This window comes from Bison bison, unplaced genomic scaffold (genome assembly GCF_000754665.1).
Source record: "Bison bison bison isolate TAMUID 2011002044 unplaced genomic scaffold, Bison_UMD1.0 scf7180017864368, whole genome shotgun sequence".
Classification (NCBI taxonomy): domain Eukaryota; kingdom Metazoa; phylum Chordata; class Mammalia; order Artiodactyla; family Bovidae; genus Bison; species Bison bison.
In genome coordinates, this window is record NW_011494940.1 from 2,582,330 (window position 1) to 2,592,597 (window position 10,268).

The 10,268-nt window shown below is 43.4% G+C and overlaps 1 protein-coding gene across 4 annotated transcripts in view; it reads left to right on the forward strand.

Moving 5' to 3' along the window:
* The first annotated feature begins 9,876 nt into the window (after nt 1-9,876).
* DPF3 (D4, zinc and double PHD fingers, family 3) overlaps nt 9,877-10,268 on the forward strand; it is a 295,296-nt gene continuing 294,904 nt past the window's right edge. For 3 of the 4 annotated variants that reach the window (XM_010855808.1, XM_010855812.1, XM_010855809.1), the window contains exon 1: nt 9,877-9,923. In XM_010855808.1, the coding sequence (XP_010854110.1) occupies nt 9,892-9,923 (32 nt within the window). In that variant the 5' untranslated portion in view covers nt 9,877-9,891. The remainder of the gene's footprint in view (nt 9,924-10,268) is intronic. The other variant, XM_010855811.1, reaches the window with a different exon arrangement.

Sequence of the window (10,268 nt, forward strand, 5' to 3'; positions counted from 1 at the left end):
AAAAAAAACACTTTGAGATATAAATTCATTTATTGTACAGTTCACCCTTTAAAGTGTACAGTTGAATGAGATTTACTGTATTCACAGATAAGTGCAACCATCACCATTGTCAACTTTAGAACTTTTTCATCACCTGAAGAAGAAATCTGGGGAATTCCCTGGTGGTCCAGTGATTAAGACTTGGTGCTTTCATTGCGGGAGTCCAGGTTCAATGTCTTGTCAGGATTTAAGATCCCACAAGCCACTGAGTGCTGCCAAAATAAAGAGAAGGTAATCCTTTTATCTGTTCCTCTCCTGTTCCTCGCATCTGCCCCATCCAGTCGTAAGTAACCACTAATACAGTCTTAGTCTATGGGTTTCCCTATTTTGAACTTTCATATGAATGGAACCATATAGAATGTAGTCTTTTGTGACTGTTCGCTTTCACTTAGCATGATGTTTTCAATATTCATCCGTGTTGTTGCATGTATCAGTACTTCTTTCTTCCTATTGTGTGTGTATACTATCTTCTCTTTATCTGTTCATCTGTTGATGGACATTTGACTGTTTCTACCTTTTGACTACTAAGAATAATCCTGCTATGAACATTCATGTACAAGTTGTTGTGTAGACATATGTTTTTTACTTTAAAAAATTTTTAATTTTGTGTTGGGATATAGCTGATTAACAATGTGATAGTTTCAGGTGAACAGCAAAGGGACTCACCCATACATATATACATGTTTCCATTTCCCCCCAAAGTCTCCTCCCATCCAGGCTGCCATATGACATTGAGCAGAGTTCTATGTGCTATACAGTAGGTCCTTGTTGGTTATCCATTCTAAATACAGCAGCGTGTACATGGACATATGTTTTCACTTCTTGGGGATCTGTACCCAAGAGAAGAATTGCTGGGTCATACGATAATCTGTGTTTATTATTTGCAGAACTGCCAGCCAGTGTTCCAAAGCAGCTGTACTATTTTACAATCCCACCAGCAATGTATGAGAGGTCTGTTTTATTCATATCCTCCTCAACACTTGTCACTTGAGTATTTGATTCTAGTCATCCTCATGGATGTGAAGTAGAGTTGTTTAATAGGATGGGATGTATATTACTAGATATAGGTATTTACGCTTTTATGTATCCTTTTAATTATTAACCATCTGCTTGGTCTAGGGCCAGGCTCCCGAGATTTAAAAGTGCCATACCTTCCATCCACATTTTATGGGGTAGAGAGACAGAAAATGAGACAATTTAAAATATAAATATATTTTCTTTCTTTTTTTGGCTATGCCACATAGCTTGTGGGATTTTTGTTTCCCAACCAGAAATTGAACCTGGGTTCTAGCACTGAAAGCCCAGAATCCTAACCACTAGGCCACCAGGTAACTCCCCCTAATATATTTTAATGTAGCTATGGGTAAAACTGTGAAAACCAAATGTAGCAAGCAATTAATTTAATCCGTTAAATCTAGAGATCCATTTAATCTATATAGCTTTACATCCTATGCCCTACCGAATGGGTATGAGTAAAATATTTAGTATCAGCTTTATTAAAAGCCTTTTTAGAAACATGATGGTTTTCAGAGTCATCATGAGTGAGCCCACTTGTGTTTAGAAAATAGCCCTTTTTTCCAGAATTGTCAGTGAGTTCCAACTATTACAGTATGGCAATTATATAAAGTTTTGTCTATTGTGCAAGGATAAAATAAGTTGGCTGGTGAGAACAGAGAACATATGGTGACTTTGGGAATCCAGGTAACCAAAATAAATTTCATTTCTTGTCTGGAAACTTAGTGATCCCCTTTCATTGGATTTTTGCTTTTCTTCTTTACCAGAACCAATCGCTTACATTTCGTCTCCTCTTGCTGCAGTCCTGTCTCATTCATCCTCTATCACTATTTTCTTTCGGGGGGCAGGGGGGTTCTGGATTCTGTGGGAGGAGCTGTCCCCAGGCTGGCTGCCCCTGTTGGCTGAGATGCATTTAAAATGCACTGAGTCCTCTGTGGACTTCAGGAACGTTTTCTCACCTCCTTTTCTTTTTCTTTTCCCCTTGAGTAGAGTAAACACGGAGTTGAGGTCCTTTCGCAGCTATGTAGGCCAGAGTTCATCGCCTAGAGCGTCAGAGTAGAAAACATTTGCGATTCAGCAGGCCTCTGTCCTGGTCTTCGCCAGGGTGCGGGACATTTTAGGTCCTGTGGCGTCTGTCCACCTCTCCTGCTTGTGGACACCTATTTTTATATGGTGGTGTAAATATCTGCAGAACACCCAGACTTGGTGTGCTCTCCTGTGCTTGGCTCTCCCACTTCTCCTGGATGCGTCCTGCCCAGTGACAGAGGAGAAGCCGAGGTCATGTCAGTGGTTATGAGTGAGGGAGACAGGTGCCTCGGGGTGTCTCCACACTTAAAGCCATACCCCGCAGAAAGCCCTCTTTGGGGGGTTCTTGGGGCAGCCATTTTGCAGATGAAAGGCAGTTTCTCTTTACCCAGGAAATGGCTCAGGGGGTGGATTTATTTTTTCATGTGTGGATACAGTCTGAAGGGAAGTCGGGTCCTTTGTGTCTTGGTCCAGGCATGGTTCTCGTCCCTCCCCGTGCGGGTAACGGTGGAAGGAAGGTCCCCGCTTCCTGCTCCATTCTGGTCTTCTCTGCAGGAGGACCTTGCCAGGGGCTTTGATTTAGGAGGCAAGAGCTGCCACAGTTTCAGATATGGCATCCACACGGATGAGCCAAGGGAGGACTTGGAAAATTTTAGTCTTGGCAGGTAGAGAGAGGAGTTAGCTCTCTTAAAAAAAATGGACTGCGCGAGAGCTCTACAACCAGTGTTTCTATCGGGAAAAACCGAGGCCCACGTGTGATTGGTCTTAGTGAGCCAGTCCTCAGAGTAGACTGTGATTACACCCTGTGATCTGAGTGGAGGAAGATCCTGTGTAAAAATATCCCATTTGCTGCCTTTCGTGGCTACACCTGAGATTCTAATCAAGTCTCTGCTTTTGTGTGTGTACTGTGTATTTCATGGAGTCTTGATTCCTTTCTTGTGAAGGTTTTGGGGTGTCCTAGAATCCCCTGCAACTACCCAGGAGGGAGTCTTCTTTAAGCCGATTTGGAGCATGGCCTGAGGGAAAGGGTGGGGATTAGCAGGAAGGGATTTGGAAGAGGCCCTTAAGGTGCTTCCCTGGTGGTTCAGAAGGTAAAGAAAAACCTGCCTGTCAATGCAGGAGATGCGGGTTCCATCCCTGGGTTGGGAAGCTCCCCTGGAGGAGGGCATGGCAACCCACTCCTGTATTCTTGCCTGGAGAATCCCATGGACAGGGGAGCCTGGGGGGCTACAGTCCACAGGGTTGCAAAGAGTCAGACACAACTTAGTGACTGAACAACAACAACAGCTTGATGGAGGGTAGAGTCCATCGAGGAAAGAAAAGCCAGAGGAAGAGGGTATAAGAGTATCCCAGCCTAGGTCGCCACTCCCCCAAGGAATTCATACGAGCATTACGGGGGAGATTGGAGAATGAGGGGTTATGATTTTTATTAAGACAAGCCCCTCTCCCACAGTCGAAAGTCCTAGGACTTCGTTGGTCTCCAGTCTTTAGGACTTGGCCTTGACTTCATGTTTCTCTAGTCAGGGGGAGCTAGCTGTTGGCATTTCTGGGAGCCAGAAACCTGGCATTATCCCGGGCCCTTCTCATCTCCCTCCGGCCCACGGCAAGTGTGCAACCATGTCCTGAGGGTTCTACTTCCTTAGAAATCACACATTCTGTCCTTTATCTTCATCCCAGTGCGAACGCCTCCTAGCAGGCTCGCAGCCCGCCGGCTCAGTTTCTTGCCGGCTCAGTGTCTTTCCAATCTGCGGTTGCATCGCTGCTGAAATGAGCTTTCTAAAAAGGCACCAGCTTCATTTTCACCCCAGCTTAAAATCTTTAAGTGTTGCCCGACTGCCTTCCAGACAAATCTTAGCCCTAGCAACATCCGCATCCTCACCTCTCTAGCTTTTCCTGTCTCACTTGTCCCCCTGAAACTACCTTCCTATGACGGGATCCCCTGAAATCATGATGCCCTCTCCCACCTCCGAAGCTTTTATGTGAGCTACCACTTCTGCAAGGACATTTCCCCTCCCACAGGTCATTTGAGACTCAGCTCAGTGATCATCTCTTCTAAGAGGATAGCCCTGACCTTCCTGTCTGGTTGATGCCTCATCCAGCCCCACAGTGTCCCCTGTTCTTCCACCTCATACATCTTCACTGCCTTCTCCCCGCTTCCCATATCTTTCAAATATGAGTCTTTTGAAGGTGGGGACTCTCTCAGGTCTCACTGCAGCCTGAGGCCCAGCAGAAAGGAGCATAGTGGAATAGAAGAGGGAATCTACAAATACCTGATGAATGCATTAGTTGTTTTTAGTCTACATTTTGCATCTGGAAAGTCTTTTACTCCTTGACTATGTCTGAAATCTACCTAATAAGGGTCCAAACTTTCTCCATGAAGCCTTTGCCTTCAGCAATGTTAGAGGTACTTTGCTCCCTCCAAAGAGGTTCTTTGGCATGTATCACTTCTCCCTTATTTTATACTAATTTCTGAAAATCTTGATACCATGAAGTCTCGAAAACCCAAAGGAGTGAATGCATTCAGTAAACACTCAAGGATAGGATTATGGGCTTCATGCCAGGAAAAGGCGAGACTGGTTGGGCAGGCCACTTTTCCCTTTTAAGTCACATCAAGTAATTACACTACTTGCTTATAGGGTTGGGCCTACTATTTTTATTCTCTCTCCAGATGGATGGGAATTGCTTTTTGAGGGTTGTTTCCATGTCTGGTTTATTTTTATTTCACCACCTGTGCCTAGCACAAAGCCTCCCTCATAGAAAACCTCTGATAGATGAGTGAATGAATGAACTGAGTGAGTGGAAGCAGCGTGCATTGGTTTCAATTCAGCTTGTCCTGAAATAGGTTTCACAGGTTTGGCCCTAGGAGCATCTCCCATATCCAGACTTTTTTTTTTTTCTATGCTTTGAGATTTTGTGAATGGATTAAGAATCCCACCACCACCTGTATCCCCAAGAAGAGAGAAAACCAGATTACTGTTTTATTTTGTTAAGTCTTTTGCTGTGCCACGTGGCATGTGGGATCTTTCTTAATTTCCCAGGGATCGAACCTGCAACCTGTACCCTCTGCGTTGGCAGCATGGAGTCCTAACCACTGGACCACCAGGGAAGTCATCAGATTACAGTTTCCAGCCCGCACCTCTTCAGCTCAGTGCCTATAATACACCAGAGCTGGTTCTGGATTTCAGGGGAACCAGCATGGCCAACCAGCTGCCAAGGCCATGACTGATCGTTCTGGGGATGAAAGGAGGGATTGACGGTGAGCTTGTTCTTGTTTTTTAAACACCCACAGGACTTCAGACTCCTTCAGCTCGCAGAGCCTGCTGGGAACTGCCTTTATTTTGGATGGCTTTTGTGGTGAGCTTCCTCTTTCATTGACCCCTCTGGCTGTTTGTGAGGCCTGTGTCTCCTTCTCTTACTTCTCTCTCTTACAGAAGTCAGGTGGAAAGGCTGACACTTGCTACAGAAATGCCATTCTTCCCCTGTTTCTGGATGAGCATCTCTTCACAGCTTTGATTCACTGTCTGCTGAGACAGTCTTCAAACTTTTTAAGAGAAAACAGATTCCAGTACCCCTAGTGGTTCAGGTACTTTGAGTCCTTGGTTGCACCCCAAATGGGACTTTGGATGAGTGACGTGGAACACATGCTTAAGCTGGACCAGAGAGATTTGCTAACTGATGTCAAAGCTGAATCTGAGAGGACTACATGGGATGGATTAACATGACCGAGAAAGGCCTCAGCCTTCTTTCCCTAGTCACATACACTGTCTAGAGTAATGCTGTACCACAGAAACACAACATGAGTATTTTAAAATTTCTTAGTAGCTACATTAAAACAATTAAAAGGAAAGAGGTAAAATTAGTTTTAATAACATTTTTAATTTAACCTAGTAAATGAAAAGTATTTTCATTTCAACATGTAATCAATATGAAAATTATCAATGAGATATCTCTCATTGTTTTTTGGTCCTAAGTCTATGACATCTGGTGTGTGCTACTGCTAAGTCACTTCAGTCGTGTCCGACTCTGTGCAACCCCATAGACGGCAGCCCACCAAGCTCCCCCATCCCTGGGACTCTCCAGGCAAGAATACTGGAGTGGGTTGCCATTTCCTTCTCCAATGCATGAAAGTGAAAAGTGAAAGTGAAGTCGCTCAGTCCTATCCGACTCTTAGCGACCCCATGGACTGCAGCCTACCAGGCTCCTCCATCCATGGAATTTTCCAGGCAAGAGTACTACACTTATAGCACATCTGGATCCAGACTAGCCATGTTTCAAATGCTTAGGAGCCCCGTGTGACTCACGGCTCCCATATTAGCACAGCTCTAGACTCTCCAGGTGGGGTGAGGAAGTGGTAACTTGGGGCCTACTCTGTCCTTCAAATGAAGTCACCTAACCAACTAAATCATGCTGAAAGCTTTGGGGAATGGTGGAGTATATTCAAATATATGACTATCGATAGAGCCTTAGACATGGGATTTTAAAAGTGTCTTGATATTACAGTCAGGAAGGGGGCATTTAGGGGATTTAAGTAATTATATGACCCTTAACTCAATTAGTCCTATTTATTATTTCATTCTCATCAAAGTTGTTCTTTGGTTATTTTTCTTGGATTAATGAGTTAAGAAAACGAAACTTGATGGACACTCACTTTCTGACATGTCTTTTTATTTGGATCCCCTTCATTCCTTATGCCATCAGGAAAGAATTAAATACCTACATAAAAAATAATAATCAGCCTTAATTGAGAGCTTGCTATGTGCCAGACACTTAACATGCATTACTTCATTCAAGTAGGTTCTATTATTACTGCCATTTATCAGATGAGGAGACTGAGACATTCAAGTTCCTAAATAAATTTGCTCAAGATGACCCAGCTGGCAAATGGTGACCTCAAGCAGGTAAATTCTAGGGCCCAAGCTTCTAAATCATATACAGCACTTCCTTGCAAAATTAAAGTAAAATTTAACATTCTTCCCAAATTTTTAGGGTTATGGTCTTGTTTAAACCTGTCTGCTCTAAGTTCTTTTACTTTTGAGCATTCTGGCAAAAAACATGTGTTTTTTTGTGGAGTGAGAGCAGTACATTTTAAGTCCTATTTGAACAGTTTAGCCTCATTGCAGATGGGTCAGACTATCTGCAAATTGACAGAACTTGCCTTATTGTAGAAAAAAATCTTGATCTATGACATAAAAACCAAAGTTAAATTAATAATAACTCTTATATGTCTTATAATTGATAAAAGGTGAATTCACAACTTAAAAGTCATATCTATGTTGACAGAGTTAAAATGGCATTCCATTAAATTATAAAAGGCAAGGCTATGCTACTTAAGAAACCAAAATCCTGTCTTTAATTCATATTTTTTAATTCAATTATTATAAAATATAACATAAATGCTTAAATTCTGGATTAGTTCCTCACAGTGGAGACAGATCTAGTCTGCCATTTTCAAATGTACTGGATATTTAGGAATTATGCTTGTTCCTGCATCCTGCTCTTAATAAATGACTATACATACTTAGAGTATGTAATATGTAATATAAATATATTTTCTCTCTCCTATTGTAAGCCTTGTTCAGGGCAGGCACTACCTTTTCTGATTATTTATCAAGTGCATATATTAAAACATGCCTTGCCTTCCAATCTGAATTGCTATGCTTTAAAAAAATTTTTTTTAATCAGAGGATAATTGCTTTACAATGTGCTGGTTTCTGCTGTACAACAACATGAATCAGCTATAAGTATACCTATATCCCCTCCTTAAGCCTCCTTCCCATCCCCCACAGCGCACCCCTCTAGATCATCCCAGAGCACTGAACTGAGCTCCCTGTGCTGTGCTTTTGATATCTCAAAGAGGCTTTGGGAGTTCTGACTGATAGTTCAAACTCATACTTCTTGGGCTTTTTAATGTTGTCAAGGCCCATCACAGGCAAAGTATTAGCTTTTGAACCAATCCCTTGACAAATTAATAAAGGACCAGACTTTTCAAATTTTAATTTTAGAAAAGGGGAATAACTTTTCAAATTCTAAGATGCTGTGCAAGAAGTTACACAGGGAGGTTGGGATTAGCAGATGTATGATGCAGATGTAAACTATTATACGTAGAATGGATAAACAACAAGGTCCTACTGTATAGCATAGACAACTATATTCAATATCCTATGATAAACCATAATGGAAAAGGATATTTAAAAAAGAATGCATATATATAACTGAACCACTTTGCCGTGCAGCAGCAATGAACACAACATTGTAAATCAACTGTACTTCAAAAAAAAAAAAAAGTTACACAGCAATCTATAGAACTTGACTCTGCTATTAACTTGGCAGAAAGAAGGGGTTAAAAATGTCAAGTCTTACAAACAGACTGATTCAGTCCTCTTCTGTTTATCTGTAACTCTAATAATGTATGGAGTTGAACTCTGAAAATTCTGGAACATAAAACAATTTTTATTTATTGTATGCATTGCTTTGAGAGCAGCACTGAGAAAGGAAGTGAGAGGGCACAGTTTTGAAAAACTGGCAATTTGGCATCTCCTCGCCCCCTTTTTTGCCCCTCCCCCACTATCTTAGCTATTTGACCCGATTAAACAACTTTGGGACGGGAGCCAGATTTCTGTATGCTAACGAGGCCGCTATTCATGATTTAGTGCGATTTCATCCCCCCAGAGCTTCCAGGCTGCCCAGTGGAAGCTTGGCTTCGCAGAAGTCTTCTGATTCTGTCAGGGGTTCATCAGTGAGTAGTTCGCACTGGCTTGAAGCAGACAGAGACTTTCTGAACGCCTCGGGTCACATCGGATTATTCAGTAGCAAAGTCTTTTCACCTTCTATCTAATCAGCTTAAGGTGACTCCAGAATCTTGTGTGCTACTCCCCGAAAGAGACCCTGGCAACATCCAGCCTAGGTTCCACAACTTTTGGCTGGTTACTCGCTTTCTTGGGAGCAGAAAGTTTGCAAAGTTCCTTTAAATCTCCTCTTCCCTAAGCCTAAAGGTCAGGGTGCCAGAGCCCAGTTAGCTCCCAAGTCAGCCGGAATCTGACCATTTCAGAAGTTTCTGGTGTGTGTGAGAAGAGAAGAGGGGGTAGTCGGGAACCGTCAGAGTGACCACCTCGCATTACGTAACGAAAGCCCAGGGAGCGAGCTTGACATCGAGACATTCCATGGGGAGGGGAGCTGCTGTCCTGGAGTCGCCAGGAACGGCGGCGGCAGTTCAAGAAGCCAAGAAGGAAGGTGCCCGAGATAAAGACAACACTTCGGGAAGGAGAATATAAAAAAGCCGCAGGACCCAGAGGATTAGCAAACGACAGGACACGTGTTAGACGAAACGGCAGCCTTTCAACTTTTGCACGGGAACAAGGGGATTTGCCGTTTGGGGGATTTAGGAACGTAACAGCAAAGCCAAAAGCTAATGAATGGAGTTCAGCGGTTTGTTGGCGATACTTAAATATTTCTATCCAGTACTTAAATATTTTTGTCCAGGAGCGCAACTCTCTGCAGTTATTTAGAAAGTAGGGATTCAAACCAAACTAAGATACTCTCGGTGCGTCTCCACTTTCCCCAATCCGATAAGGAGCTGCTCCCGCGGTACTGCCCCTTTAAGACCTGCTTGCTCTCGGGCTCTACAAAAGGGAGTGACCTCTGGGCTTTGACAGCTCCCCTAATAACTACCACCGTGCAGGCTCCGCCCACCTGGCGACCAGCCGCGCCGATTGGCCGGCGGGCCGGTATCCCGTACTCTGATTGGCTCTCTGCTTCCCCTGAGCGAACCTTTAGAACTCTGAGACAGACAATATTCTGTTACATTGTAGCAAAATGGCGACTGTCATTCACAACCCCCTGAAAGCGTAAGTAAGACTAAAAAATGTACATATTCCGCGTGGTTTCAATATGAAAAAAAAGGCGCCTTCTGCGTGCGGAGCGCTGCCAATGCACAGCGCTTACAGGCACCTACAGCTGTGGCGGGGCTTCTCTCTTTTCTTTCAGCTCTTACTTCTTCATCTTTTTTTTTTTTTTAAACCCCAACGCGCAGAAATGTCAGGAGATGCAATTAACAAGGAGAAAATTGTTACATTTGTGTTCTTTTAAATTGGCGGACCGAGAAGAGAGGGGTTGTCGGTAGGGGAGCCAGGCGCTCGAGAGCTCTACAGCTAGAGGATCGTGGGCAGCTCGGGGACAGCACGGTCCCCTGA